Below are 25,408 nucleotides of genomic sequence, written 5' to 3' on the forward strand. Positions count from 1 at the left end.
AAAGGCACAATATGTAAGATTTTTGGATTAAAATATCCAAAATAGAACATCCCCCTAAACTCATATCGGGAACGTTATTAAATGACCAACAGAGGACCATGTGGGAATGTTCTGTTAATGTCCCAAATGTCCTCTTTGTAACATTCTTTTTTGACCATAGAATAACCAAAATGGAACGTTCCCCTAAAGTCATATAAGGAACCTTAAACCGCAGCACTTTCATTACCAAAAGAGGACGTTTTAGGAACGTCCCGAATGTTCTGTAAAGGTTCGGAATTTTTGTCACCTTTAGAGAACTTTTAGGGAACGTAGCGCAAGGTCCTGAGAACGTCGCCTTCTACGTGGGTAGATCTCCAGGAACAGGAGTGGGCACCCCCTGGTCTACAGGCTTTCACAGACAACCTAGGATGTTGGGGAAGATCCTGTTTTTTAAGTTTCTTTAAAAGTTGTTCACACATTGGCAATAAAAAAAGTGATTAATACATGAAAACTCTTACATATAGCCCCTTTAACTTTGCCACAGACCTGTAACTCTGCCCCGGTGCACTCTGGGGATTAACATCCTTGTCATTTTTCCCAGTAAGGGTCTGCTTGAATTTAAAGATCCCATAATGTATTTCACCCTGAACCTATTAGAAGACACATCAGGGGGCCTGCGGTCTCCATCTCCCACACCAGCAGCACAGAGAGGGAATCTGGCTCACACACTCCGCACCTTTCTTCACTGGATAATAGGCTTAAAGCAGCCGGACAAAGTAAACGCAGCCCGCAAATTCCATTCTGAACTACAGATGACAGAAAGGAACGGGATCCAGGAATATTTTCACGCCAAGCTTGATCTGAAGAATACAAACCTCTGGAAGCTGGAGAGAAGCACAGATAATAGAGTGCTTCTCATGCAGGGATCGGCCTTTGTTGGCGATTCAGGTTTTGTTCCATTTTATAGAACTGAACCAAATGAGATGGAAGTCCACTGTAGGTAACAGCTATTGAGATGATAAATATGTTCCAGTCAAGTGTCTGAGAGAAAGAGAGTTGAATAAAATACAAATAAGAACTGTACGGTGGCCCACAAGACACGTAACCACCATTAACCATGTAAGTCTACTACTTTCTAAGGCCTCTATATGATCGACATGATCAAAACTTTGCTGCTGCACAATCTACTACATGCCTTCTGTTGTCTGGTAAATAGTTAGCATACATTTTAAAAATGTCCCCCTTGGGCGTGTTGTTAACGTGTCTTTTTGCTATGAAATCTTTAATGATTTTTAAGTAACCATAAGAATAACTTTTATATTGTTAGTAATATTTTAAGATGGACACTTGACTGAAGCAGCTGATTATCCATACATCATTTTTGTAAGAAAAAAAAAATTAAATAATGTAAGTATCAGATATATACATCAGGCTTTTGAGGAACATTTATTGTTCATCTCTCAATCATCATTATAATGCATTGCAAAATGTTTTGCCCCCCACAACAGAGCTTTTATCATAAAACTAAGCATTTAAATATCATATTATTGGGAGATACAGAGTGGCAAATGATATTTATATGCATTTTATGTAGTCTGCTATACTGTTATAAAGATCTCACTCATTTTAATATCAGAATTGCATCTTTTTTGGCCATATAAATAACAGCATCTGCACCAAATTGCATATTTTTCCTCAGTTTGGGTCTCTGAATGAAATAGATGTTTTTTCCCTCCGTAACTATGAGTTCCATATGAGCCATAATGTATCAAATATGATACTGAAAAAAAAAAAAAAAAACACACAAAATGTATATATATATATAGTCTAAAGGTTCGATAAACTGTTCCATTTAAAAAAAGATTTTTCTGACTATTATTTCATATGTCAGGCAAAATACACAAGTTGCTTCTGCAAACAAATGCTTCAAGTTTTTCTCAAAATGAATTTCACTTTTCATTTTTGCAGTCACTTTTAAATCATCTGGGTGTCAAGGTGATTTATAGTGGATGAAGACAGTTCAGCTGAAGTTCACACAGGTGTTCAAGCTGAATTATTTTATCATTCAAAACATTAAATCATTTTTTGAAATGTTTAGCTTGAAACGGTCCAAAGTTCCCACACTTTTGGTAAAAAGAATTTCCATGGCCTTTCCAGTCATTTTTGAATACCAGAAAATGATCAAAAATAAATAACTAAAAAAAAAAATCAGTAATGAATCATTCGGAAAGATTTTTGAACCAGTTTTACGGAGTCATTGAAAAGTATGAACTCGAAAGAACAATTTGCTCATGAATTAGACATCACAATGGCTCACATTAAGTTTAACTCCACATGTCTATTTGAAGAAATATTTGTGGATTTATTACAGAAACTCCACGACTTTCATTCACTCACAACATATTTTGATGACACGTGGCATAACTTGTTTTTGTTTTCTCTATTACAGTCATTATTGGTCACGCTCTTTTATACAACCCAACTTTGATTTCTCACAATTTTTAACCTTTCTAACTAATTACAAGGTCTCATGAAACTGTTTTGATAAAGTCTCTGATATTTCCAGGTTTTCCATGACTACAGGAACCTTATGGAAACCTGAGCTTGTGCCATGTTATAAACTCCCTGGTTTGCTCATAGAGGGTGTGAGAAGTAACATTGATAAGGTACTAAAATAGACAGATATTATGGTGAAGCCTCTGTGTGTGTTGAAGGACTTATGTATATTCAGGAGTGTCCTAAATTGAGGACTCTTCAAGGCCGGCTTTGAGAAACTAAAAATGACTCTAATAGAAAGGCAGCTCTCCTTAAAGATCTGACTCACTGGATTCTCAGAAAACAGTTAAAAGAAAAACAAAACCCAAAAGAACAAAAGAGGTGAGAAGTCTTTCTCTCAGTCCTTGGTTGGAATTGAAAACAAAAAAACTTGCTTTCTTCCTCTCTTTGTTTTAACCCCACATTCTGAACACACACACTCTCTCTCTCAATAATCACACTCATTCCTTTACTTTAAATTTTTACCTGAAATGTTGTCAACAACCAATATGCATGTAAATAGGTACCAGTCACCATGTCTATGTCTAGCTTAAATTAAAATACCTATAACGCATGCAAATTCAAGAACAGATGACAATTCATTTCAAGGTCAAAGGAGTTTATTTTCAGTCACATACAGATATTTATATTACATACACAGTACCTTTAAAATGTCGGGTGCTAACAGCAATTCATAGTGCTGTTTAAATCTTTAATTTTTATTTTTAATTTTTTCCCCCAAACCATCTCATCTTATCTTGCATTTGTAGAATCATTTGATTTGAACAACAGCCTGGAGCAGGTGGAGTGAAAATGGCGTTAGATGTCAGAAAGCACTGTGTAAAGAACCACAGCCTCCATCTCTCAACAGAATGGCTCACTGACAGCACGGAAAGAGATAGATGGAGAGAGAAAGAGGCTTAAAAATACCATCTGAGTCAAAATGAAACCATAAAGACTTGATTGAGTTGAACATCACCATGAGACTCGTAACATTAACTAGTACACAGTGTGAATTCATGATTAGAAAAACAATCCATCGTTCATCCACACTTAAAGAGTTTTGTTATTGCACTACTGTGATCTCTGACCTTGAATAACCTTAGAAAGAAAGAACATAGGAAAAAGAGGGGAGAACGAAATTAAGATGAAAAAAAGAAGAAAGGACAGAAAGGGAAAAAGGAAGAAAGAAGGAAGATGTAGGGGGAAACAAGGAAAGGACAAAAAAGGCGAAGAAAGGAATTTAAACAGAAAGAAATAAATGGAAAGGAAACAAAAAGCAAGAAAGTAAAGTGTTGGAAGGAAGTAAGGAAGGAAGGAATGAAGGAATAAAGGAAGGAAGGAAGGAAGGAAGGAAAAAGTAAGGAAGGAAGGAAAGTAAAGGAAATAAAGGAAGAAAGGAAGGAAAGAAAGGGAAGGAAGGAAAGTGAAGGAAATAAACTGAAGGAAATAAATTAAAAGAATAGAAGGAAAGAAGGAAGGAAGGAATAAAAGTGAAGGAAGGAAGGAAGGAAGGAAAGTGAAGGAAATAAAGTGAAGGAAGGACAAAGGAAGGAAGGAATAAAAGTGAAGGAAGGAAATAAATTAAAGGAAGAAAGGAATGAAAAAAGGAAGGAAGGAAATAAATTAAAGGAAGAAAGGAATGAAAGAAGGAAGGAAGGAAGGAAGGAAGGAAGGATTAAAAGTGAATGAAGGAAGGAAGGAAGGAAGGAAAAAGGAAGGAAGGAAAGTGAAGGAAATAAATTAAAGGAAGGAAGGAATAAAAATGAAGGAAATAAATTAAAGGAAGAAAGGAAGGAAAGAAGGAAGGAAGGAAAGTGAAGGAACTAAATTAAAGGAAGGAAGGAAGGAAAGAAGGAAGGAAGGAAAACAAATGAAGACAGAAAAAAGAACAAGGAAGGAAGGAAACAAACAGGACAAAAGAAAATGGAAAAATAAAGGAAAGGACAAGGTAAAAAGAAAAAAGAAACAGGAGGAATGGAAAGAAAAAGCAAAAAGAATGAAAGCGAAGGTAGAAGTAAAAAGAGAAAAAGAAATGAAAAAGAATAAGGAAGAAAGGTAAACAGGAAGAAAGGAAAAACGGAAAGGAAACAGATGGGGAGACAAAGGCAAGTGAGGGAAGTAAACAATAAAGAACTAAGGAAAGAAGAAGGGAAAAAGGGAGAGAAGGGAAACAAAAATGAAGACGAAAAAGCAAAGAAAGCAAGGATGAAAAGGAAAGGCAACAAAGAAGGAAAGTGAATGCAGAAAAAGGAAATAAGGAAAATATATATGGGAAGGAAGGACTGGAACAAAACGTAAGGAAGAAGGAAAGTGAAGACAGGAAAAAAATGAAAACAGGTCAGTGGTAAAGGATGTAGTGGTCTGTATTGCTCTGAGTGTTCATGTTTGATTGCAGTGACACAGAGATTCATCAACTGTACATTGTTGTGCAGATTGTTATGGAAGTATGTACTTCATACTAAAATATTACATTAAATATACCTTGATTTCAAACATAACATGACAGATGTGTACACTGGGAGCTGCTGAACTGTTTCTAGTGAACATGCATTCATTTGATGAACATACAAGACTGCATCATTTTTAATTGGACTAATTAACAGATTTAATCGAAACCTTAAAAAACAAAACCTGGGAATATTTTACAATTCTGTTAAGGCCACCATCTCGACCAATCAGCTTGAGTTTAAACGATGACATCATAATAGCACATTGTTAAGTTACATCATTTCCATTCTTTCGTTCCCTGCTCACAAACTGCACCGCCACTGTTACGAGACAAAGTCAAACTCTACAATACAGCACTTACAGCACACCTGCAGCTTTAACACTCAGTACTTTACCCACAATGCAACAGTAGTGGCATCCCGTGTATATCACTGTTCTCGCAGGTTTATAATGGTTTCAGAAGCAGCATTATAACATTGTGAAAAGTACAAACATTCAGTGTTGACACCTACTTTAATCAAAAGCCATTCTGAGAAATCAATCCCAAAGTTTTTTATTTGAAGCACCATGGGAGAAATGCACACTCCTGGGCTGAAACTCGACTCATTTCAACCTCTTATATGAGGAAACCTTAGAGTTTGAGTTAATACATCATGTTAACGCTTTGAGCTTAGTTTCATAACAACTGGTTTAAGTGATGCGAAGTTCAAAATGGATAACTGAGACTATGGAGTCATAAAAATTAACCCTGTGCGCGACCCAACAGAAAGGAGGGTCCTTTCGTTGAAAAATAACCTGTATAAAATGCAAGATGCCACACCACATTGTTGTCCGTCTATTCTAAAATGAAATGTAATCAACAAATTGGATACACAACGCAACGATTTACAAGTAATATTGAATTCTAACAATTGAAATACAAAAGCTACTATATATGTACGTGTCCACCCTGTTGTAAAATCATCAGCAGCCATATTGAATTATTTTGCAGAGACTGGAGACCTCCCAGAACCCCTCTCTGTCCTCTAGAGGTGATATGTAGCCTATTACTTTGTACCATATAAGGTTGTTATGGCGGAAATGTCTGATTAGGTTGGGAAACTTATGATGATGTTCATGCAAATAAAATAGGAATTTAAATGGCTTTCAATATCAAAATTCTTAAGTTTTATGTTTGAACAATTCATATATTCAGCTCTAAAAGTGTCAGATGGAAGGCTAGAATATGTAATGACACGTATAGGGTCAATATTTGATGTTAGAGGTGATAAATGCATGTTATTGTCATAAAACAAAAAATTCAATTGAACACATTTGTTAACTGAAAAACAAACGTAGAGGTACACCATGAAACTTTTTTGTTCAAAATAAACAAAATTTAAACAACGAGTTAATTTATAATAATATAATATTGTGTTTTTGTCGTGCTCTGATTCACTACGGTAAGCCTATAGGTGTTTATATTTTAGACCTGACAGGATGGTTCTCGCGGGAATTTGCGTACATAAAGTATGTCACTCGCCCGTGCGTGTCTCGCCACATCGGTAAATAAGAGAAAAGTTGCTCTATTTTTACGCGTGTATGGTGTGGGAGTTGGAAGTTAGTTTTCACAACGAGAGTGAAAATTTTACATGGAGCAGCAGCAGCTAAATCTTCAACCTGAGGGGAATCACCCGTTAAAAAAAAAACGCCGAACAGAGGAGAGTCTGTTGGCAAACAGAGAACGCGACAGAGCAAAGTCCTTTTCAAGGAAAGTATGTTCACTCGGCGGCCATATTTGCAACGCCTCCGGGCAGCTATTTCGGGCATCCAAGACCAAGGGTGCTTCTCATTTCTTATTTGTGCTTCCTTTCCTCGCGTCTCAGCTCCACCCCCGTAGGATGTGAGGGGAGGATGCAAGGAAAGAAAACGAGGACGGAGGAATCGAAGGAAATGTTATTTGTATTGGAACGTTCTCGTTCACCCGAGCGTCACTTCAAAGCGTCATCAGCTGCGCTCGAGGGATCTGCCCTCATTGGTTATTTAAAAAAAAAAAAAATATTAATAACTCAAGATGCTCCGTTGAAATATGTGAGATGTTAAGTTTATTTAAACTGCAAAAGTAAAGATTACATTTAAATTATTGACACATGTGACGGGGGAGGAGAATGTATACGTGCGTCAGGTTTCTCGACGATAAAGACTTCCGCAAAGGATGCGCCTGAGTATCAAAGCCACTGGAAGGCAAGCCTGCAACCTAAGGCTAATGCTAACGCTCTGGCTGTGGCGGTAAGCAGGGAAGGGGACCATTACACGATAGGCTGAGTGGTGCCGCACGTGATTACGTTAGCCGTTACGCTTTCTCCAATGGTAAGAGATACAGACCCTCTTATCTCCCTATAATATACAATCTCTGTGTGTATCCTCGATCATGACTCCTCAGGAAGCTTCCTCACGGTGCAATTAGAGAATTGAGATGTCCTACAAATTGGCTGAGCTTGATCGGTTTCCGGGTCATAGGAGTGAGGAAACAAGGAGGGATATAGAGTGGTGCAGGTATGACATTACTTTGTAGGCCAAAATGCGGAAATGAGTTAGCATTTTAGCACTTCCGGTTCCATCGCCCCGAAGGCAATGGGTTTTTTGAATGGGATTTTGGTTAAATGGTTGAAATAAAGTCTGTGGTGAACGCAAGCTCAAGACAGTTTCACGATTTATTCTACGACATAAAATGCATCAGTATTACCCCACTTGTGATTTTTTTTAAGCTGTTATGTGTCTTGAAAAAGGCGGTTGCTAACAAGTGGCTAAATGGGACTACACAGGCAGTCGGGGACATTAATCGTCATCACTCTGAGAAGGTAAGCTCAGTCTGCTTTTACAGCCTCATTATGCTCATAATTGTACTCTTATAAACTATTCTAACTCAAACGTGCTGGGAAAATGTTTTTAGATAAAAACTGAAAGAGTTGTTGGAAGCTTAGTTGAAGTCGAGCGACCGTGGTGTAGTTCGTTTATAGCCTACCTTTAGCTTTTTACTTCTGGCGACTGCATTTAGGCTTCAAACTTCATAAAAGTTATGTTTATCTGTGAAAATTATCTTGATGGGCAAAACGTGTATTATCATAACCCTTTGTTGAACACAGAGCTTATTTTTTGCGATTTTCCAAAAGTCTATGGGAAAAATGCATAGGCTTTCAATCGAGGGAACCCGTGTGCTGCTAGCTTCCGGATTGGCCTACAAAGTGACGTCATACCTGCACCACTCTATGGAGAAGCACCCCCAGTCCTATCTATTAGAATGGGGGAATCCTGAAATCTCAAAAACTGCTGGGCGAACTCACAATTAAATAATATATTTCAAATCAGCAACAAAATCTGACATGAACTGTCCTATAAATTTTGTTTCTTATGCTTAAATAGTGTTAAAAAGCTTATTTTTCAGGCTAGACTAGCCAATGTGCATGTGCGGTCCTAAACGCGAGTCTCAGGTTTTTATGGGAACTGGAGCTTCTAACGGCAGCTGCAGTGACGCAATGACTTTATCAATCAGCGATTGGCTTTTTTACTTAGAAGGCGGGACGTATTGTGCCATATTGCGCGTTGCAGTTTCTCCCATTCATAAGTAGTGAACCGTCTTTCTATATCTATAATCTTTGGACAGAGGCAGAGCTCATCATAAAACAATCAACATTGGTTTGGCTTCTCTGAGATGGTTGTAAATGTCTTTGAAATGTAAAAGCGACATGGAGATGGTGTTTTTATTACTCTAAATGCGAGTAAGGTATGTTATTGAACAGATAAATTGCCATTTGTCGCACTCTCACAGAGTTCATTGTATTATCTATTGTGAAGGGTCATTTTATTATGGGTTGTTGTGGCGCTATGCTGGAATTTATTTTCAAGGAAGTACCGTGTCTATTAATGGGTACAGTAACATCTTCAGCTAGTCAGCTTAAGATCCTTTCCATCTAAACTGGTTATATCTCTATATAGTAGTGAATGTTTTGTGAGCAGTATGATAACCATATTCATCCTCACAGTCATGCAGAGCCGAAGCACAACCCAAATAATATTCTTCCACAAAATGCATTCAGTTTTGTTTTTAACCGCTTGACAGCCAAAAGTTACATAGTGTACCTCTAAGCAGAATCAGATAAACATAAACATGCAATGCCATATAAATGTTATTAAAAATACTAATAATTTAGGCTAATTAATAATAATTAAATTTTATCCACAAAAAGAGTGTTTCTGAGTGAGAATGAGTTAGAAAATGAGAGCTTTGTTACATAAACAAACCAAAAAATCATGTGTATTTCATCCCTTTATTAAAATTTTTAGTACACGGATCAAATTGGACAAATACAGGTACAAAACAAAACCGTACAACTTAAATATTATATGTTCAATTTACTGTGTACTTCATAATGTATATTCAATGAAGCTAAACTTTACCTAGTAGTACTAAAAACATCAGCCATGTGTGTTTGAAAATGTAAACTACATTAATCATCTTTTTAAAAATGGAACAATTAAATGTGAGGGATGGGGGGGGGGGGGTGTTACATTGGAACAAACAGTGGCCTCAAAGCATATTTGGACACTTCAAACATTTATTTAAAATGCATGTCAATCTATATAACAAAATATTAGTGGCATTTTTTTTTTCCCAAACAAAGATCAAACTAATATGTATGTTAAATGATACATGAACTGGGGTTGTCAAACGTTAGTGGAACATTTTCATAGTTTAATGTGATGAACTACACCTGTGTAAACTTGAGGAGAACTGAATTTTATTTATTTTTAATGTTATAACATTTTTAAGTGTGATATAAATGTCCAAATACTGTTTGAGGCCACTGTAGTTCTCCGATCTGGGGCTTATAACAGATTTTTGTCCAGGTGCCTTTTTTTCTTTAACATACAGTGACTTTAAATCAGACACTTGGATACAAGAGCCAGATCTCTAAATCTATATGAATAGGGGATTGTGGGATTGGGTAAACAGACCTGACACATCCGACACCACCTGGAACATCTCTACCAGAGCCGTCGCGTTTACTGTATTCGTGTTTTTTGAGGAGGAAACTGCATTATTTCAAAGGCACTTCCCAAATCCGACAATAAACAGGTTTAATAATAAACTCCAGCTGTGAAATTTAGGTAGTAAGCATGTTGATTCCCTTTAGACAACACAAAAATATGAGTTTCGAGATGAGATTTAGTTTGCGTGGATGTGAACAAGGAACAAAATGTGAAGATGAGGTGCATGCTCTCGACTTAGTTAGACACACACCTTTCAAAGGTGAAGTTGAAGCATGCAAGGCTGTCGCAGAGAGGGCGAGTTTCACAAACACGAAGGAAGGGCTGTTGAAAGTCGGAAAATGACAGCAACCGTGCTTGTACCCCCCAATGGCTTCCTTTAAAGCAGCCTCAATTCCTGTCGAGTGACAGATACGCCCTCATTCACCCGTTAGCTCCTTAAATGTTATATAAACACAGTTATCTATATTTGTATATGTTATAATTAGCTTAATTACTTTTTCTCTGACCATGCAAGACTACAGGCAAAGGGAAACGGGTGATTAGCTGTAATGTGGCAAGGTGTGCAAATACTCCCTCTACTGGCCGTCAGTCCCACTCTGAGAACGCCTCACAACTGTACACAATTACATATATACAAAAAATAGGGGGCGCCATTGTACATATTATTATTTTACCTTACGAGGAGTCGCACATAGACACACCAGCCCATCCGAAACCAGTTGGGAGTTTCGGCACAAGCAAAATAAAATCATCTCAAAATCATCTGATCGAATATAGTACAGTGCTCTTTAAAATAAAAGCCCACCCTGCCACATCGACTGAAGCACAGAAAATCGCAAGGTAATAGATATCAGCCAGTCAATGTACACTTTACAGAGATGCCCGATTAGGCCCTTTTTTTCTCTTTTCTTTTCTTTTTTTGAAGTCTCGTTTTTTTTCGATGCCATATGAGGGGATTAAAAGCAAAGCAACTAGTAAAGATTCATAAATATACATATTCAGACGTTTCTTTGAATGAAAATGCATACTTTGTCATCATTTACTCATGATACATTATTTTACGCATATATTAACTAATTTTTTTATTTTGTTAATTACATTTTTCAGAGGTTTGTGGATTTGTACTCGGTCGGGGTCGCGGTGGCCGTTCACCTTCTGAAGAACATGGGGTTGCGCAGGCAGGCGGTTAGTCACCTGCAGCACCCCAGCGGTCCGGCGGAGGTCTCCAGGCTGCTGTCGGTATCGGAGGCCAAGGTCTGGTCGGTGGACATGGAGGAGATGTCATTGACGGAGGAGGAGGGGGGGAGGCTCTCGCTGCTGTTCATGGCTGCACCTGCGCTAAGGGAAGTAACGGGAAAAACGGTTACAACGAAAAAAGTAGAGCAGCCACAGTGCCCTCTACAGGGCTAATAGATACTACAAGCAGAAGATCAAATATCAAAAAGTACATTAACAACAAAACGTGTACAAATAACCCACAGGGATGAAAGTGGGGTCTTTAAGGGTGGAGTCCATGGACTGAGTCGGCTCTGAGGTGATATTGTAGGATGTTGAGCCACATTTTTGTACAAATGCTAACAGATGCTAACAATTAGAGTAGGCACACACACATTTAGTTGGGGAAACTTGACTTGACATTTTGATATTCAACAGTGCTTTGATCTGCCTGCATTGACACTATTCTTTAAGAGCTGCTGTGCAGCCAAACAATGTACCAGTTATCAATGTAAAGCTGCTTTGACACAATCTACATTGTAAAAAGCGCTATATAAATAAAGGTGACTTGACTTGACTTGACATACACACATCTCTCTCTATATATTAAATATTACTCTAAACTACATGTATTAAAAGATTATATTTAAATTATTTAATTTAATTATTAAAATTCATTCTAAATGTATATATTCTTTTTTACACACATCTCTCTAATACACACATCTCTCTCTATGAAATATTACTCTGTATTAAAAGTTTTTATTTAATGTAACTTAAATTCATTCTAAGTGTATTAAATGCATTCTAAAATGTATGTGTGTGTGTGTGTGTATATATATATATATATATATATATATATATATATATATTAAACATTACTATAAACTAAATGTATTAAAATAATTTATTTAAATTATTTTAATGTACTTAAATTCATTCTAAATATATTCTAATATATATATATATATAAAAAAAAAATAAAAAATCAAATATGAGTTATGCCACTAGGTGGCGCTAACGCTCTACAAGAAGAAATAAATAAAGGCTCCTGCAAAAAGGACAAATTGTCCCTATTTTTCATCATCAGGTCTGAAAGTTGCACTGGCTGCCCTATAAATCCACAACCCAGAAATCCTTGAATCCTTCACCAAATCTGTTTCAACACAGGAGCTCTGCCCATTCCAATAACACGCAAGGAGATTGCTTTTTGATAAAAATCAAATGCAAATAACCCCTTAAACAGCTTTCTATGATAACATTACAAGCTAATTTACTTGATTGACAGGCTACATCTTTCATTTTAATAGAAGGCAGCTCTTTAATGCCCATTCAGTGCTGTGAACATGATTTATAATAACTTTATACTACATTGCTCACATCCTCATTTGAGATTAACATTTCAAACATGCAATTTTGAAGCGTGACTGCAGAGTGGAACTGGAACCAACGGTTAAGGTGAAAAAATAATGGCAATATGATAAATGATGAAAGCAGAAGCTACCCTTTAAAATGAGAAGAAAAAATGAAGAGGGTGGGTGACATTGGCTCAGCAAGGGGTTTTTATTGCTGTCAGCTTTATGGTTACTGTCTCTCTTTCAGCCTCTCTCTCTTTCGCTCTATAAAATCATGCCAGACCAGCAAAATGTGATAGCTAGTTACATGTCACATCACACTGAGAGCATCAGTGAGCCTCACGGCACAGACAAACAAGAATTTTTCCACAAACACTACGGAAGACGGGGAAAACCTCCTTACATTGCCCATAATTCTCTGTTCATCAAGGCTGTATTTTTTAAAATCAGAAATACAGCAAAAACAGTAATATTGTGAAATATTATTACATTTTAAAATATCTGTTTTCCATTTTAATATATTTTAAAATGTAGTAATATTTCAATTATTTCAAATATTTCAGCTTTCCAAAGTGAACTCTTAGGAAAAGTTCGCTCCAGCTGCAAAACACCTTCGTACTACCATTGGTCCATGGCGATAACATAATAGACGGAGTGCGCTGAGGCTCCGCCTTCTTTCACACGGAGCTCTTCTCTGACTCATTTCGTCTGTTTAAGGGGGCTTTCACACTCGCAGTTTAATTGCTAATGTGAAAGCTGTCATGCGAACCTGGGTGCGCACCGGGGTACTTCTTGGACAAACCTTATCTAGATTCCGTGACTCGCCCACTGGTCTATATTTATATTAATATAGATCAGTGGACTCGCCAGTATGTTGTCATCTAGCAACATTTAGCGACCAGTTTTAACTACTTTAAACTGAAAGCAATTTACCCTTCGCCGGGAGTTTGATTGACAAGCGATCTAACCAATCATAACGCCGAATCCGCCATTTTATCCGACAAAGCAGTCAGTTAGAAGATTAACCTTGGTGGACTTGAACTTGAAAAATGGTGTGTATTGACGTCTTTCCACATTTGAAACAACATTCCTTCTCATGTTCATTCATGTTTATTTCATGCTATAAATTGACTAGTAGGAAGAGATGATCGGTTCACGAGCCGCTTGAGCTGAGGCGCTACAGCAATCTGTCACGACACATTAAGGAGCCACAAAACGGTTTTTATTGTTCGAATTTCTTTAAAAATTACACAATTTGAAAGCTGGGATTTTGTTTAATATCATAAGTAACCTGCTCTGTCTTGTCTGTTGACGTGCTGTCAGCGTCCTCTTTGCTCCGCAATGTATTTTTCACTCTGTGTGCCGTGACAGCGCCATGGCTTGTCGGACCAAGCAACAGTAACTAAGGGGGGTGGGTCTTTGCGAAGGGTCAATTGACAACACTGATGATAGCGTTGATGATTTACCTTGGATTCGAGCGAGAGTTAGCCTGCAGTGTATTCGCGCGTTGCAAGTGCAATCTGAGCGGCAAAAGATCTGGGCCTTAAAGGGGCTGTATGTAGAATTCAGAAACCCTTGTTATTAGCAACACTGGTGGCCATTAAGTGAACTGCAGCCAGCAACTTATTGCTCTTCCTCGCAGTCGACACACATGTAACATACAGATGTCTTCACTGGTTTTCTGCGTATCTCATGACCATTTCCTCTGCTCTGTTTCGATCTCAAAAGTTCTGCCTTTCAACTCCTCTTTTTAGATTGACCTGGTTTCTTTACCCACAATTCATACACTGTAAAAAAGAATTGTTGGTTTAACTTAAAAAAATAAGTTACCTGGTTGCCTTAAAATTTTGAGTTCATTGAAATTAAGAATTTGAGTTGATACAATGAAGGCGATTGGTTTAATCAACAGAAACTCAAAATAATATATTATCTGAACCACATTCATTATCTAAGTTGATTTGGCAAAAGAAAAATTGTGATAAATCATGAAAATAATTTTTTACAGTGTACTAGCTCCTATCACAGGAAATAGCATCATGACATGTATATCCCATACATGTGATTTCAGTGACCGTTTGGGTGGAAAAATAGACTTTTAGCTACATCGCTCTGATCTCACTAAACAGAATCCTCCAGTCATCCCCCACAAAGGACACCTCCAGCGTCCCAGAGAGACCACCATAAATCTCTGGTTTATATTGCAGGATGGAGCTTCTTAAAGCACAGCATCTCTGACTCCCAGACCCTTAATAAAACAGGAAGGGAATGAGGATTTATAGCCAGCATCGATTTTTAACCCCAGTACAGTTCTGTGGCTTTAACTAAACACACTGAATCACTGTTTAGTACAGGACGCCACATCAACAATGGTCCACTGCAGGTGCAGGACATCTATAAACACAAGTCTTCAAGAATTCTCATCCGTCAAAAGATTTCCAGCTTGTTTATAGGCATGTGATCAATGTATGTTGGAAATAACCCACCATGTACCTGTCAGAAAAATGCAAATAATACTTTTTCATAAAACACACTCAATAATTACACTTATAAACCACATATGTGGAGTTTGTAAAACCATAATTTGTAAAGTTGCTTTGAAATCATAAATGTGTGTTTATAAAAAGTGCTATACAATTGAACTGAATATGTGGTTTTCTACACAAAATCACAACACACTAACCCACACTGCTGTGAAATACAGAGCTGCATTGCGACTGCTTTCTTCAGCACAAGCACTTAATTACAAAGGGGGAGACGGACTGAGACTGAGAGCGAGAGAGAGAGAGAAAATGAGGCTACAACGCATGCAAAATGAATTCAAACATCCCAGTAATATCACAAAACATAAGCAGCTAGAAACCAACGTATCATTGACGTGATCAGATGTTAACAAGTGAATGAAATGACAGTGAACAGGAAGAACTTCAGCTCGTGTCACTGACTGTCACCTCAATGCTGCAGGATTGCAGACTGCAGACATGCAACACTGCACCAATGCAAACACACACATACATGTGCTGCCCTCTACAGGTCAAACAGAGACACTGCAGGCTGCTGATGACTCCACATCCCACAAACCTCCAAGAAAAATAAATGCTAACTCAATCCTAGAAATATTTCAGTGTTGAATTAACTATATTTTTAATATCAGACATCATGGACTCCAACCTTAATTATGAAACATGTATACATATACAGTGGCAAATATACAATACAATATAAAATCAGATACACATACATTTTTAAAAGTTAACCCAGGCCAGTTCCTAACATTTTAGCAATGTTTTAAACTTAAGCATTAATTCGCTTAGATTTTTGTTAAAATTATACCATTACTTGGATATTTTTACATTTATGTAGCATTTATTTACATATGGTCCAAAGGAAAAAAAAAAAAAAAAAACACACAAAATGTTTCCTTTGCTAAGCTCTGCCCCTTGGTTATATTATGGTTATGGTTATATGGAATTTAAAATATGCTCATAAAGTGGTAAAAATGCTGGGATATTAAAAACAAGTTCAATTACACTTGTACAATAACACTCTGAACCAGAATCAAGGCAAATGCTTCTCAGAATCAACTGAAAAAAAAAAAAAAAAATTATATATATATATATATATATATATATATTTTTTTTTTTTTTTTTTTAAGTGATGGTTATGAAAATCATTTGACTGTATTTTGGGATATTTTCAATTAATAGAACTGTGTATAAGTTTATCCAAACTCACAGATCCTCCATTGACTTACATTATACAGTGTGTGCATAATTATTATGCAAGTGCATTAGTATTGCATCCTTCTCATGGGCATTTAATACATTTCAGACTTTTCAGTGTGAGATAAATCTCTTTTTTTTTTTTTGCCCATTTTATCTGTAAAAGAAAACCTGCTTAATAATTATGCCCATCTGAATATAAGGCTTTTTCACTTCCTGCCCTCGTTAATAATTAAATATAACTTATAAATGATTATATGCAAAATCAATAGTAGTTATTAAGATTGATGTGGTTTGGAATTTAAAAAAAAAGTTGTTTGAAAGAAATGATCAGAATATCAATTTGCCTAATTATGTACACACTGTAAACGAGATGAAGCTTGCCTGAGAAAATGGGGGGCTGGATTGGTCAGTAACATTTTAAGGCGGGGCTTAGCGAAGGATCAACTGTAACTCTTCAAGTGAAAAATAGGCTAAATTAAATACAGTGTTATTAAGTGATTTCTTAAAGATGCTGTAAGATTTTTTGGTGTATACCACAAATAAAATGTCCCCGACAAATCCAGAAATCCTAATTCACTACAGTCTCAGCACAAAACTCTGGGAGAGACCCACGCTTTTTTAGCCAATTAAAAACACTCTCTGCCTGTCAATCAGCGTGCACTTCAGTTGGCATGTCTTTGGGGGCGGGGTTTTAGGTGTGTTTACGCTATGACGTAATTACCGTAAATGCAAGATTACAGGTTGGAAAAAGCGGTCACATCCTCGTAGAACTTGTAATTACAACTTGTAAACTGAGAATTTTCTGTTTGAGTCAAAGAATAGCGGTAGTGGCTGAAATCGTTACAGCACCTTTTATTAATTTCAGCAAAGACTACAACAGACAACATTGTCAAAATTACAGATTACCAACATAATGAAAAACTAGCACGTAATCACACTCAAGACGTGTTCTGTTTGAGTCACACGGACGAGATGAGAGGGGGACAGGGACAAATGGAGCAGTCACAATGGGAGGGTTTCTCATAAACAGCTGAAATCACTTTAAATTGACTTACAGAAGCATAGCTTATGCACAGAGAGTACCTGAGGGAGAGGGCTGTCCCTTCACCACACCATTCTTTGTTCTCTCCTCGAAGTTCATCACCTCTTTATAAATGAGCTCTGAGCCAGAGAGAGACACAGGTGGAGAAAAAAAGAGAGAAATGAACACATTTAGAGCTAATGAGCTCAAAAGCACGCTTGGTTCATAAGAAACCAACAAAAAACAAGACAAGGATAAAATTAACAATTACTTGTAGATTATTATCCTAGTTTCTATCCTCAGATGCTAAAAATGGCTAGTTTTAGCATCTGAGGATAGAAACTAATGGGCTCAGTATAAAAACAAATGGCGGCCATGATTAAAAAACAACCATCTGGTGAATGATGTACTGCTGCATTTCTTCATCTGTCTGTGGGTCATGAGTTCTGTCATGTCTACATGCAGAGAGCTCCAAACGAAGGCCTACCTTTCCATTCATCAATCGAGTGTTCCCTCTCATCTAGCTGCTTATCATAGATCTGTGGAGGAGGCTGAGACAGAGAGAGAAAGAGGAACACATTTAATCGTTACCCCAACATTATCACAAACATTGAGTGTCTTAAGCTTTATCATTGCTTGTCTTTAATCATAAAGACAATCTTCTTACAGTTAAAAAAGAATCAAATCTCATGCTTTATTCATCAGGCAGTATATGTACTTATATTTAGTGTTTAATAATGTCTAAATATAGCACATCTGCTCCTGCAGAGTCACTTATTTGATGTAATGCTTTTCATCTTGCATAGATCTTGAACAGAAAACAGTATGAGGGCCAGATTTAAACATCAGGGTTAATATGTTACATTATAGTGTTCATGTTATAATATATTGAGTAAATTACATGTGTCTATTAAATTACTTTATTGTAATTAATAATTTTTGCACGAAAAATAACATGAACACTGTAATGTAAAGTGCTACCACCATTTGCACATGCAGCTGACATGTTCAACAGTAAGAACTTAGTAAATAAGGACCAAACACCACCATTAGTAGGACAGAAAATCAGAGAAAAGTCTGCAGGTTTAGGATTAAGACAGAGACATGAGAGAGGCTGTGTTTCAGAACCTAGTGAGCAGCCTAACTAGACTGCATTTTGGGGCATCATGGATACATTGACAATCAAATCAATCCTCAGCAGCATTTTCAGGCATTTAAATGTTCTTTTTTTTTTGGCATCCACATGTGATTCATTTCAAATGCTCTATTGTTGATGCCAAAAATGCTGTCTAGGTAGGCAGCTCACTAGGTTTTGTGACAAGCCAGAGAGTCGAAGAAAGATATAAAGATACAAAGAGAAAGAGAGTGATTAAATGGCAGTGAAAGGATCATTATGGGAAAACGAGGTTCCTTAACACACAATAACCTGCATAATTAATTTACAGTGTATTAGTTTTATATTTATTTCACAAAACCCACAGGTGAGTTATTTGGTTACACATTCTACAGTGCCGTAGTTACATTGTAATTACTCACATAAGTACTAAGTACTATTAATTAACTACAGTTAGAGTTTGGTTTAGTGTTCGTTACTTGTAATTACGCATAATTTACTGTTATTACTATTGTAAGAACACGTAGTAACGTGTAACTACGACACTAAAATAAAGTGTTACCAGTTATTTTAACGCCTTTACACTAAGTAAATATTTCTGAGGCTATGTCTACACTAATCCAGAAAAATAAAAAAACGCATCTTTTTCTCTCTGTTTTGGCCTTCCATCCACACTGAGATGGCAGTTTTGTCCTGCGAAAACTGAACTTTTTGAAGATGCTCTCCCAAATGGATCAGTTTGAAAATGCTGTTTTCATGTTGTACTGTGAAAACGGAGGAATTTGAAAACAATGACACGTTTAGTCATGTGACGCATATTGTACCGATAGATATGTTTATATTAGGGTTCGGCAATATGGCAAAAAAAAAAAAAAAAAAAATTAGAACGATTGACTGATTCACGATTTCGATTTTTTAAATGTTTAACTAGTCAACTTAAAAAAGTAACATTCTCTTTATTAACAGTCTGGTTAAAAAAAGTTCTATTCCAAGTGCAACACACCTGAAGTGATCTACATGGTGTAAGTGTAAAACAAATGACTTATGTTAAATATTTTTCCAGAAAATATGCATGACATATATATTGTACAAACTTATCTACTATTATTAACAGCAAATGCTTTGTAAAAACAGAAAATAACAGCTTTCAGCCTGTCACCATCATGCAAACATGAAATATCAAACATACAGTAGAAGTTGTTTACAGGTTTTTGCATTCCACTGTGCTATTTTTCCTATTGTTTTTATGTTTGGCGGACATGTTTGGCTGTTGCACTCGTGTCTTGCATCTTTTGCATCTCACCCATGAAACGGCATTCTACAAACGTGGAGCTCAAGTAAAAAAAAAAAAGTTTAACTCACGTCTAATAACTTTTTTTCCCCCATTCCACTGCCCGTGTCTCTTTTTTTTCAACGCATAACACATTTCTGAGTGAACAGCCGTTTAAGACTAGCGATGTGTTCTATGTTCATAGAGTGTCACGAGAACGGTTAATCAGGCGAACCATCATGTTGTCGGCTCATTTTCTTGTATTAACTGTTATCATTGCTGAATTGTCAACATGTGTAGTCTAATTGTAATGTTTGATAACATTTTTATTTAACACCGTGATTTCTTAATTTAAAAATAATAAAATTGTGGCAAAACATTAAATTTGAATTAATCGGGAAAAAAAGTCGGAAAAATCATCCAGCCCTAGTGTATACTAAGTGTGCCGCACTCATCCTATAAAATGATGCCAAAACATTTCGATCGCCCCCTGGTGGCTGGCTGCAGTATAGGTTATAAACCCCACCCTCTCCATTTAATCGAATGGGATGTGAGCCAAACTAAAAATCCAATTACACTTTACACAATTTTTTTCCCCAAAGATGGCTTCTGTCATTTTTGGTAGCTCTCATCACGCTCACATATGTTCAAGTGTTCGTTTTCCAACAAGTTTGGTTTTAGTTAGTTATTTAATGGTATAAAAATGGGTTGTAATGTCATGATTGACAGCGGTGTGAGATATTTTGCTAATAAAATGTTTGCGCCAGAAGAATAGCATGAGAACTTTTTTATGTCTGGTCTCTTGGTATCATCTCAGTAAGCTTTTATTACATTTTACGCATGTGCAGTTGGATGATTTAAGCGTCTTCTGACGTTTCAGTGTGGACAAGAAACTTTTGGAAAGCACTTGAAAATGCTAGTGTGGATGGAGAGCGTTTTGAAATGAAAACGCCATTTTCAAATGGATCTGGATTAGTGTAGATATAGTTTAAAAGTGAGTTCTGTTTGTTCAGTGTGATTGGGAGGCATTTGTTAACTGGTTGACCTGAATGATTGTTATACATCATTGTAAAAATTAATAATTAAGGTTTGATCATGATTTACCAATATTTAAGGATCTAGAGTCTTGCATTTGACCACCAACCAGAATTGTGGGAAGGTTTGGTGCCTTTACATTAACTTAAAAAAGTTTAAACCTCCTCAGCATTCTATTCTATTCTAAATTCATTATCTCTTTGCTGCATTCTACAAGATTAGTACACAATACAGACACACACAAATACACACAGATATTCACACCCTACACACACTGAAATTTTTTTTTCCTGTTTTTGCATTCTAGGCATCAATGTTTGTTACAAAGAGATCGGTGTGTGAGTGATTTGAGATGAGGAGGTTTCCTAGGTGTGGAATGGTCTTTATTTACCATAGATATCTGCTGATTCCTGGCCTTCATCAGAGAAAGAGAAACACCAGAGAGAAGGAGAAAAGAATCACACTAATCATAACGATGCTTCATGGGTTATTAAAACAAACTATGTCAGATTTTCTATCATAGTGCTACCATACTAGTATTTTTGTTTCATAATTCGATCAACAGAAAATGTATGTTCACATAAAATGGCATCTGCTAACAGCTATACAGAATAAATGTGAGCTAGTATTTCATTAAAAATTTGTCTCTTTAGCTTTTACTATGTGTTCTGTACTCTCTAAAACAAGAAAACCAGACTCGCTGCGTCATTGAAACCCCTTTGAAACAGTTGAGATGCGCACTTTAGACAAGAACAGGCTGTTTGTCAAAAGGGGACGTGTGAATAGAATCAGTCAAATGCTTATTAAATGTTTAGAAAACTTCATCAAAGAACAGGACAACCTTCTGTTATTTTTACTCCTTTCTTGTGTCCTCTCAAACTGATGAAGGTCCCCAGAATCAACCATCAACATTTACAAACTCAACAAATGCAACATGGTAAACCTAGCTAATAATCTAAAACTACTGAGTGAGGATCTGTATAAATAATATAATATAATATAATATAATATAATTTTCATCAAAGCATCCAAATATGATGATCAATATTACTGATTATTTGACTAAAATTACATTGTTTTAGCCAGAATAATTTTTTCAGCACACAAAAACAATTAAAACATTAAAATAAATCAATAAAATTAAATCAATCCATTACTAAATGTCTTTTTTTTAAAAATAAATAAAAATGTAAAAATCTCATTAATTATTGCAGTTCGATATTTCATACATGCATGCAATTGTTAAAAATATTTTTGTTGGTGTAACCTAATGTAGTGAGTTTAATTTATAATATTTTATAAATAGTAAACAATATATAACAATGTGAATGAATGAGTGAATGAATGAATTAAAAAAATTGTGAGTGAATTAATTAATGAGTCAATGAATGAATGAGTGAATTAGTGAACGAATTAATGAGTGAGTGAATGAGTAAATGAATGAATGAGTAAATGAGTGAGTGAATGAAAATGAATGAATGAGTGGATGAATGAATGAGTGAATGAATGAGTAAATGAGTGTGAGTGAATGAAAATGAATGGATGAATGAATTAGTGAATGAATTAATGAGTCAGTGAATGAATGAATGAGTGTACAAATCAGTGAATGAATGAGTCAGTGAATGAGAGAATGATTGAGTGAATGAGTAAATGAGTGTGAGTGAATGAAAATGAATGAATGTTTGGATGAATGAGTAAATGAGTAAGTGAATGAGTAAATGAGTGAGTGAATGAAAATGAATGAATGTTTGGATGAATGAGTAAATGAGTAAGTGAATGAGTAAATGAGTGTGAGTGAATGAAAATGAATGAATGTTTGGATGAATGAGTAAATGAGTAAGTGAATGAGTAAATGAGTGTGAGTGAATGAAAATGAATGAATGAATGAGTGAATGAAAATGAATGAATGAATGAATGAATGAATGAATGAATGAGTGGATGGATGAATGAGTGAATGAATTAGTGAACAAATGAATGAGTCAGTGAATGAGCGAGTGAGTGAATGAATCAGTGAATGAATTAATGAGTAGAGTGAATAAATAAGTGAATGAGTGAGTGAATGAATGAGTGAATGAATTAATGAGTCAGTGAATGAATGAATGAGTCAGTGAATGAATGAATGAATGAATGAATGAATGAAAGAATCATTGAAAGAGTGAGTGAATGAGTAAATGAGTGTGAGTGAATTAAAATGAATGAATTAATTAATTAATGAGTGGATGCATGAATGAGTGAATTAGTGAACGAATTAATGAGTCAGTGAATGAAAGAATGAATGAGTGAGTGAATGAAAATAAATGAATGAAATTTATTATCTGAATAAATTCAAGAAAAAAAAACATTCTTCAGTGTTTCATTTTAAAATCTTTCCATACATTTTCTTTGTCCTGAAAATTTAGACTGAATATGTCTTACAATATATCATATCGATTTGTACCTATTTATAGTGTTGTGCGTAGTATAACAATAAACAATAAAATAATAATAAAAAAAAAATTTCAGTCCTATCCAATCAGTTGTGAGTGATGGAGGATATCATGATTGGTCACAGTGGTCCAACCATGACTGAATGAATCAGAATAGTGAATATGGCCAAACTTTAGCACAGGCCTGAGTATATAAAAGCTGTGGCCAGTCTTTAATTAGCTAGCAGTAGTGTGGACTCAGCTGAGAGGCTGCCAAATCAGAATAAACAGGTGACAGATGGCCCCAGGCGCACTAATCGATAGTGCTGAGAGAATTAGGGAGAGCTATACTCACTGCCTCCACCTCGGCCGGGTCGTACCACACATTGATGTAGGGGTGCTGCAGGGCCTCGTCCACTGATATCCGCTTAGCAGGATCAATGATCAACATCTTAGACAGCAGGTCTCTGGCCTGACTAGCTATAAAACACATGACAACAGAGCTTAGAAATGTTTACATCATTAAAATGAGGGCATTTCACAGAAGTGTATAATTTTTATAAAGCTAATGTTATATATAGCATAACATTAGAGCAGAGAAATTTATTAAGCAAGTAAACATTGTTGATTTCAGATGTTTGAGGAATGCAGTGCAAACATCTCACAAATCAGACACCACAATCTTTATATTTCATCCTCTATTTCTGTTTGTTCCTTCGCAAGGGCACTGAAAACATCACACTCTCTTTTCCTGCTCTTCTTTCCTCATGCTCTCACCTTTCCTTCCCTCCCTTCCTCTCCACCTCTGTACGCTCTCTGATTCCCTCACTTTCTTGCTCTATAAATAGCTGGGTAAAGTCAGACCCTTTCTCTCTCCTCTCACAGCATCATCCCATCTCTCCCTTCTCTCTGCCACCAGCTGGACCGCTTCAAAATGGCCGACACTGATTTCTGCAGATCTGTATGGCTGACTCTCACTCTCTGTGACTCACTCCCCCTCACTGCCTTTCAATCTCAATTTGTCATGTAAATATTTTATTAACATGACAAAAACTTTACATTTATATTGGCTAAGTGTTTGCAGACTATAAAGTAAAACTGAAACGCAAACAGAAAGAGAAAGAGTCAAAAAAGTAAAGCTGAACAAAAATAAAATGATAAAAATAAATAAAATGACAAAATAGAGTAACGTAATAAAATAAAATACATGAAATGGAACAAAAATATAATGAAATACCATAACAAAATAAAATAATAAAATAAATAAATAAATATAAAATAAAATATAATAAAATATAAAAATAAAATAATATAAAACTGAAATAAAATAAATAAAATAAAATAATAAATAAAATGATTCTGAAACGCAAACTGAATTCACAAATAGACAAAAAGTTAATACACAAAAGGAGCAAAACTTAACGAAATAAAACAAAATGACATGACATAAAATGACATGACATAAAATTACAAAGTGATAAAATAAAATAATATAAAATAATAAAATATAATATAATAAAATATAAAAAAATAATAAAATATAAAACTAAACTAAACTAAAATAAATAAAATAAAATACATAATGAATCTGAAACGCAAACTGAATTTACAATTAGACAAAAAGTTAATGCACAAAAGGAACAAAATTTAACGATATGACAAAATGACGATATAAAATGACATGACATAAAATAACATGACAAGACATAAAATGACATGACATAAAATGACAAAATGATAAAATAAATAAAATAATAAAATAAAACATAAAATAAAATATTAAAACATAAAAAATAAAATAAAATAATAAAATAAAATATGGTGGCTCCCATTTTTAAACTTAGTGGCTCACAGCACAGCCCATACTGGATGTCTTCCTTATCTCACACACCCAGAACAGTTCATGGAGCCTCGACTAACAGGCTGATGAGTTGAATCAGTGAGTCATCAAAAATGTGCAGTGTTTCCACAAGGCCTGGAATTAAATGTGCGCTGAACCCTCTCCTCCATCACACTGTGACAGACCGAGCCTTTAGCTGCTGTCCCTGACGGCTTCAGAATCACACTCATATCCGTTAGACTCACCCACACAATTTACACTCACAGACACACAGAGTCTAATCAGCCCAGCAGTGCCTTATATCCTTCTTTGTTTCCCAAACTGTAGAAAATTCAGCACTGGCCTGTGATGTCTGTTCACCAGCAATAAAATCCACCACGCAATTTCCATATCAAAAGCTCATGATTCTCCTCTGTTATCCCCTGAAGAACAACA

The 25,408-nt window shown here is 35.8% G+C and overlaps 1 protein-coding gene across 11 annotated transcripts in view; it reads right to left on the reverse strand.

Moving 5' to 3' along the window:
* Positions 1-3,116: 3,116 nt before the first annotated feature.
* The window catches only part of LOC127524755 (mitogen-activated protein kinase 10-like), a 75,388-nt gene continuing 53,096 nt past the window's right edge, over positions 3,117-25,408 (reverse strand). For 6 of the 11 annotated variants that reach the window (XM_051916601.1, XM_051916604.1, XM_051916605.1 and 3 more), the window contains 5 exons: positions 23,489-23,613; positions 21,120-21,143; positions 17,797-17,860; positions 17,372-17,449; positions 3,117-11,329 (listed from right to left, as the gene is read on the reverse strand). In XM_051916601.1, the coding sequence (XP_051772561.1) occupies positions 11,187-11,329; positions 17,372-17,449; positions 17,797-17,860; positions 21,120-21,143; positions 23,489-23,613 (434 nt within the window). In that variant the 3' untranslated portion in view covers positions 3,117-11,186. Of the gene's footprint in view, positions 11,335-17,343; positions 17,450-17,796; positions 17,861-21,119; positions 21,144-23,488; positions 23,614-25,408 lie in introns of all 11 variants that reach the window. The other 5 variants (XM_051916603.1, XM_051916602.1, XM_051916606.1 and 2 more) reach the window with 4 other exon arrangements.

The sequence above is a fragment of the Ctenopharyngodon idella genome, chromosome 13 (genome assembly GCF_019924925.1).
Source record: "Ctenopharyngodon idella isolate HZGC_01 chromosome 13, HZGC01, whole genome shotgun sequence".
In the NCBI taxonomy this organism is placed as follows: domain Eukaryota; kingdom Metazoa; phylum Chordata; class Actinopteri; order Cypriniformes; family Xenocyprididae; genus Ctenopharyngodon; species Ctenopharyngodon idella.